General features: G+C 41.9%; 1 protein-coding gene across 1 annotated transcript in view; it reads right to left on the bottom strand.

The window, feature by feature from the left end:
* Positions 1 to 990: 990 nt before the first annotated feature.
* Positions 991 to 6,967, bottom strand: part of evpla (envoplakin a) — a 25,363-nt gene continuing 19,386 nt past the window's right edge. The window contains exons 18-22 of the mRNA XM_024289637.2: positions 5,945 to 6,095; positions 5,746 to 5,829; positions 5,090 to 5,188; positions 4,914 to 5,006; positions 991 to 4,824 (exon numbers count right to left, since the gene is read on the bottom strand). Of these exons, the coding sequence (XP_024145405.1) occupies positions 1,438 to 4,824; positions 4,914 to 5,006; positions 5,090 to 5,188; positions 5,746 to 5,829; positions 5,945 to 6,095 (3,814 nt within the window). The 3' untranslated portion in view covers positions 991 to 1,437. The remainder of the gene's footprint in view (positions 4,825 to 4,913; positions 5,007 to 5,089; positions 5,189 to 5,745; positions 5,830 to 5,944; positions 6,096 to 6,967) is intronic.

Genomic DNA, 6,967 nt, shown 5'->3' with positions numbered 1-6,967 from the left:
CTTGGGACAACTTCCGACTATGATTGTACAGGTACCCATTTTCTGACCGTAATTATCCAAGTTCTCAGAGTCAGTGAATACACCCGGACTGAAGTTACCACCCTCATCGATTTTGATTGGTCCTTTGTGTTAGCCCCGCCCCAACGCACCACAACGGGGCCAAAAGTTTAGAAACTGAAATGTTCATATTCAAAATCGAAAAAAAAGAGTGTTTAAGGTGAAAAAAAAACTTGAAACTGAAAAAGTTTTTAAAATATAAATTTGAGTTTTGAAGCCTAAAAAACGAAACATTTGAAACTGAAAATAATGACATTTATTTTAAAATAGCATAAAGTTTTGGACATTTAGTTTTTTTTATGGCCAAACACCAATATTTTTTTCAATTTGTTTTATTTGGGTTTCAGATAATTTTTTAATAATATTTAGCTCCATTCTCACACCCTTTTTGGCTCAGTTATACCACTCCAAGCACGGAGCCTATTCAGACTGAGGAAACTCAGAGCAAACCGAAGCTCGATTGGAAACAAAGTAAGACCACCCTGATAGATGGATCAGAGCGCGGTTCCTGGTACCGGACCGAGAACCACTTGGGTGTACTTAGACTGAAAATTTGTTCTGGATTATCAAGGGAAAGCAAGTCGGGTTCACTTTAAGCAAACCAAATGTGAATAGACCCTCATTTTTATGACTCGACCATGGATTTGAACTCTCAGGGTGAACACTCCACCACAAAGCCACTGAGTTGGTCTTTATTACTGCAATTTAATAGAGGGCTTCTCCACTAATCTCCTACAGATTAGTGAACATTACTGAATTGATTTACTTTGTGAAAATAATAAAGTTTGGAGAATAAAACAATATCCTTATTATGCTATAATACAGATTTCTTGTTTTAATTTGAAGGATTGAGTAGAAATATAAAACATAAATAGATATGAATACGCAGGAGGAAAAAAAACATGGATAAACATTAAAAGATGCAGAGGCCTGTGCTCTTTAATCACATAATTTATTGATATATCTTTTTGCATTGGATATTAAACAGTCTTGAGCTTAAGGTTTAGTGTCAACATCCCAAAAGTAATACAGAATCAAATCATTCTTGGCAAATAGCATTGCACCGTGCCCCAGGATCCCAAACAACACGATATCACAGATAAGCAGCCTTTATGTTCTGTGCTTTTAAATTAAACCAAAAAGCAAACCAGAAAAAAACAAACAAATCTGCCCACATAAGACTTGTTTGGTAAACAGATACAATTCAACAGCAAATATTTTAGCTTGACAGACAGTTGTAGTAGTAGATGTCTCCTGAGTCAAAATGTACACTGTAAATAACATCCACAAAACATTTTTTTCAAAAATTTCCACTAGTACTTGTTTACCCCGTAGCTTCACAAACAGGATAACCCTGATCAGTAAACGTATCTAGACTGGTTAATATTTGTAGGAGTTGGTGCCTGTTGTGTAGCCAGACCCTTTGGAGGAAATGGGCAGCATCAGCAACCCGGTTGCCGGGTCTTTCCTGCAGCGTTCCAGAGCCTGCTTGTAGTTAATCTTCTCCTGTGTTATTGGGTCTAAGATATCCTTCTCATACGTTGTCTCGGCCTGCAGTTCCCTCATCATTGTACTGTCAACCATTTTGGACTTGTAGGCATCCGTGATGCTCATTCTGTCACCTGTTTTGGGATTGACCAGCCCTCCGGTCAAGTGCTGGGCCTCCATGTAGCGGCGAGCAGTCTCCTTTAGCATCCAGCCGTTCTGAGCTGCTTCACCCGCAGACAAAAGCCTTCTGGTTGTGGGGTCCTCCACTCCAGTAAAAGCCTTTTCTGCATTGAGCAGCCGCTGGAGTTGACTTTCCTCGATGAGGCCTCTGTTTGCTGCCTTGTGAACTGTGTATCTATCCTTGTTCTGTATGTCAAAGATGCCACCTGTGGCTGCCTGAGCCTCCAGTAGCCTTTGGGCAGTGGTGCGGTCAATCAGTCTGCGCTGGGTAGCAGTACGTATTGTAAAGCAGGTGCCAGTATTTGAATCAATCACTCCTGCAATTGGGTACGTTTCCTCAGCCTTGGATAGATTTAAAGGGGCTGAATTTACTGGAGTGACAGACTTTGGGAGGAATGAATTAGACGGGGTCTTTTTGTCGCTACCTGCAACCATCAGAGAAAACTCTGAAATGGGAATTTTGCCTTCTCTGTACTGTTGCAGATCATACTCCGTTATCTTTCCCTCTTTAATGGCATCTTTAATGGAATACTGCCTTCCACTCTTGCGATCTTGCAGCACAGATGTCTCACCATCTGGTCCTGTGGAGGTGATTTCTTCCCAGTCGCACTCTAACTCCTGCAGATGTAGGTACTGTGGACGATCGATGAGACCCTGCATGTAGGCATCATAGGGGGACATGTCTTTACCTGTTTCTGGATCCAAGATGGTGATTTTGGTAGACATGTTGGTCTCTTTGGTCCTTGACTCTGAATTTCCCTCTCTTTGCACCTCCTGCACAAGCTCTCGGATGGTACTGTCTCGCTCGTGAATCTTGTCCTTTTCTTCCAATATTTGCCTCTCCAGGCGCTGGACATCTGACTCCATCTTGAGGCTTTTCTGCCTGTTGAGTTGCGTTCTTTCGCTCAGTAATCGGCTTTGTTGCTGGAAAGACAGGCTTATGTCGTGTTTCTTGGCCTCCAGCGTTCTGAACTCTCTTGTGAGGGTGTCCTTATCTCTCAGCAAGGAATCCCTCTTCAAAACAAGGCTCGTCTCTTCTCTGGAAGTACTGGATTGGCCACTCCTCAGAAGATTGAGTTTGTCGTTGCAACGTCTGACTTCATCCTCAAGCTTTTGTCTTTCAAATTTGCTCAGAGAGACCTGCTCTCTCAAGTGGTCCCTCTCGGCCTCTACAGCCTGATCTTTCTCGACACGGACAACTTCTTTATACACCGTCTTTTCGCCTGATTTCTCCTTCTGCAGAACCTCAAGTTTCAGAGTGGTGCTACGGATGTCTCTCTCCAGACGCAATATGTCGCCGGTTTCCTTATCCATGCTGGATCGCAAACCGCTTGTCATCCTCTCCAGTTTGGGGTCCCTCTCAACCTTCAGCACCTCCTCCACAACTATACTCTCCTCAACAGGAGGTGGGGCATTTTCCAGCTGATTGATGCGAGTGCGGATCTCTCTGAGTTCCGACTCTGCTTGAATCTTTTTCTGGCGCTCATCGCTCTCTCTCAGGATCTTTTCTTTGTCTTCCAGCTTTATTCTTAACTGCTGTAGCTCAATCTCCAGCCTACGACGACTTATTACTTCGTCATCCAGGTTTTTGCTGAGCTTCTCATGCTCCCTGGCTTGTTGAGGGTCTTTCTGTTGGTGGACAACCTTCTTCGTAACCACTTTCTCTTCAGGTTTCAGCCTTTCCATATTTATGTATTTGTTCTGCAGATCGAACACCATCTCCTCCATGTTACGTCGCAACTGTGCCTCTTCCCGCACTTCCCTTCTTAAGCGATCTGCTTCCTTCTCCTGAAGTGGATCTGACATATACTTGATGACTTCATTGGTGACGAGTTTGGTTTCTACCTTGGATTTCTCAGCCTTCCATTCATCCCTCTCTTTCTGGAGCAGTCGGACTTGATCCTGAAGGGACAAGCAGCGTGAGTGCAGGCTGTTGACTTGTTCGTTTAGCCTCTGAATTTCACGCTCATTTTCAGGGCTTCTCTCTTCTTTGATCACTTCTTGGAGAACTTCTTTATGTTCCACTTTTGGTTTCTGAGAGCGAAGGATGTTCAGATCCGTTGTGACATTGGTGATCTCTCGTTCAAGATCAGCCCGCTGTTTATTGAGGTCTTGTACGTTTTTGTTAATGCGAATGATCTCAGCCTCTGTGTTTGGGTCAATGCGGTAGATCTCGTTAACGATTTCCTTTACCTCCACTACTGGCCTCAGGCCTTGAATGTCTCTGTAGCGACTGTGGAGCTCAATGACTTCTTTGGTCAAGGAGTCTGCTTCAGCCTTCTCCCTCTCCAGGTCTTTTTGGATTTTCTCACTTTCTGAGATAAGTTCAGGGTCTTGTTCAACCTTTTTCACCTCTTTGGTGATGATCTTTGGCTGGATGTTGGGAATCAGCCTCTCCAGCGCATTTATTTGACTCCTCGTCTGGAAGATTTGATCATTAAGGAGCTTGGTCTTGTTGCTCTCTTCAGAAATTTCCACCTGAAACGTCTGCACTGCCTTCAACATCTGTGGATCTTGTTCCACTTTAACAACCTCTTTCTTAAGGATCTTCTCTTTGATGGGGGGCCTCTTTTGCATAAGGATCTCGACTTCTGTCTGCATCTTAAGATGCTCCCCATCTTTTACTCTGATGTTGTCTTTTGTTTTTCCAATTTCATCTTTTAACTTGGCAGCCTCTACATCTAGCTGAGGATCTCTCTCAAACTCCGTCACCTCTCTAGTTATCAGTTTTGGTGGCTTGTTTTTGATGTTGTCCTCCAAAGAGGTGATCTTTTTGTTCATCACCTCAACCTCAGACTGAACAGCGCTACGTTTCAGCGCCTCCTCATGCAGTGTGTTTCTCAGATCAGACAAATCGCTTTCCAGTTTTGGGTCTCGGTAGTACTGCAGAACTTCCTTCTCCTCGACACGTTCCACTCCCCTGCGACTTTTCAGGGACATCATCCTGTCTCTGAAGGTTTTCAGACTAGCCTGAGCATGAAGACTCCTCTCCTTCTCCTCGTTCAGCTCTCTCTGCAGAGCCTGTATATCAGAGGCGGTCTTCTGCTGGTTTTCAGCCTGGACCTGCTTCTGTGTCACCATGTGAACCGTGTCTTCCTTCTGGAGCAGAAAAAAAAAAATACATAAATAGTCTAAAGATACCATTAGGTGTAGTTTATCATCTTTTACTTGAGCTCTCTTTTTCTTACTTGTGTAATGATGCTCTTGGCCAAGCCCATCTGCTTTTGCTGTTGAATGCTTTCAGCTGTTGCTTTTGTGTAACGGTTCACCAAATCTTTTTCCTGCAACAAACAACGGATCAATCCTCTCCATCGTTTTGATGAATGTAAAGTCACACTTGATGGTGGATGCCTGTAACTGTTACCTCTTTTTCAATTGCATCAGAGAGCGTGAACATGTCAGAGTTGCTTGGTGGTGCATCCTCAAGTGTGCTGTTGAATCTGTCCACGTTTGTGTCATATTCCTGCACAGATGCAGAGAACTCATTGTAAGAACTGTGGCTTTTTTTAACTAAACTTAGCAAAAAACTTGTCATGTGTTCTAACGTATATGAGAACTGGACTGAGTTACCCATCCTCCCTAGTGTTCCAAGTACAGTGGGCTTCAAGAAGCCAAAATTCTTAAGACTTTTATGGAGAAATACATGTTCTTGCTAATTCTAATTTTCTATATTTCTTTCTTTAGTAAAACTTATTCAAGTTACGGATTAGCCAACCAGATGACTCGATAAAAGTAGGTGGAGCCTGCTGCCCCGTTGTCCAGTGTTTGATTGACAGATTTTGTGTAGCTTGATTTCAAGTGGTAGGGGTGTGACCTTCCAACAAGCTCACTCCTGATTGGTGAGGGTGGTTGCTATAGAAACTCAAGCTGCTGCTCACACTGCTTACTGGTGACGTCTGGCTCCAATATTCAAATTGACTTAATTCAGTTAGAGCCAGAAGTAAATCATTTTCTATGGATGACGTCACACTCACTCGGTCCAGTTCTCAGATACAGTCAATGGTTCAGACAGAATCTTACATTGAGGAGCGACTGCAGGTCGTGTGAAAGTGTTGCCACTCTGTCGACGTCTTCCTCCTTCCTCTTCAGATCGTTTACCACTCTCTATGTTTACGTGATACACAGAATGATGTATAGGGTTAGGGTGGAGAAAAGAGTGTCATAAAAATGCTGTGATGGTCGTTTTATTTTCTGTTGTGTTGGCAGGAGATTGTCTCACCTCTTGGGAGCTGGTCTTAGCAGTGATCTGGGAGAGATCATCTTTGGGGTTGACCTGGTTAGTTGGCAGGTTGTCCAAGAAGTTGTTCAAGGATTGGCACGTGCTCTGAAACTCCTGGTTCTTGGCTGAAGCTTCGTGTAAGATGTTTTCTCTAAAGGAGGCAGAGAAAGTTTCAGTTACTTCCACAAAGAAAAACACCCATACTTGAATGGACCTAAGAGCTGCAATTTCACAAGTTGTGTGAGACATTGATGTAGTGATTCTACCGATAGTTTTTGTATGTTTTAAAAAACTCAATCACACTTTCAGTGATTGCAGCAGTCTTGATATCAAAATGTTTAGCTTGTTCAGGACATTACTGCTTGTATTTTTGGAATTTATAAACTTTGTTTTTGAAATATTGAGCAAAATAATGAATGAATGAGGAAGTCTACAAATGTCAAAATTTTAAGTAGATTAGCAACAAGCCTTTAAATATATTCATGAGCTGTTTTCTTCTTTTAGAGTATTTTTAAAAAAAATTGGAGTTTAGCTTCTATTTTAGCAACAGGTTAACGTTTTTGACTAATTTAGTTTACTGAGGAATTTTAGGCTATTTTAGAGTTTAGCTAGTAATTAAGCAACGTGCTAGCTTTTTTTGGCTAATTTGGCATCTACTGAGGTTATTTTATGCTAATTTGAAGTTTAGCCAATATTTTAGACACATGCTAATGTTTTTGTCTAGTTTGTTATCTACTGGGCTTTTTATCTGCAAATTTAGAGTTTAGCTACTATTATGGCTATTTTGAAGTTTAGCTAGCATTTAAGCAACGAGCTAACTTTTTTTGGCTAATTTGGCATCTACCAAGCTTTTTTTTTGCCTATTTGGAGTCTAGCTCATATTTAAGCAACGAAATAAGTATTTTTTTTTTTTGCAAAATTGGCATGTATTAGTTTTTTTTTTGTTTTAATTTTACTACAAATTTTTCAGAAATGTCTAGGTCAAGTTCAGCGCTCTTTCATAGCTCTTTCATCTTTTAGCAA

This window comes from Oryzias melastigma, linkage group LG1 (assembly GCF_002922805.2).
Source record: "Oryzias melastigma strain HK-1 linkage group LG1, ASM292280v2, whole genome shotgun sequence".
Lineage (NCBI taxonomy): Eukaryota > Metazoa > Chordata > Actinopteri > Beloniformes > Adrianichthyidae > Oryzias > Oryzias melastigma.
This window is presented reverse-complemented; position numbering and strand designations above follow the sequence as displayed.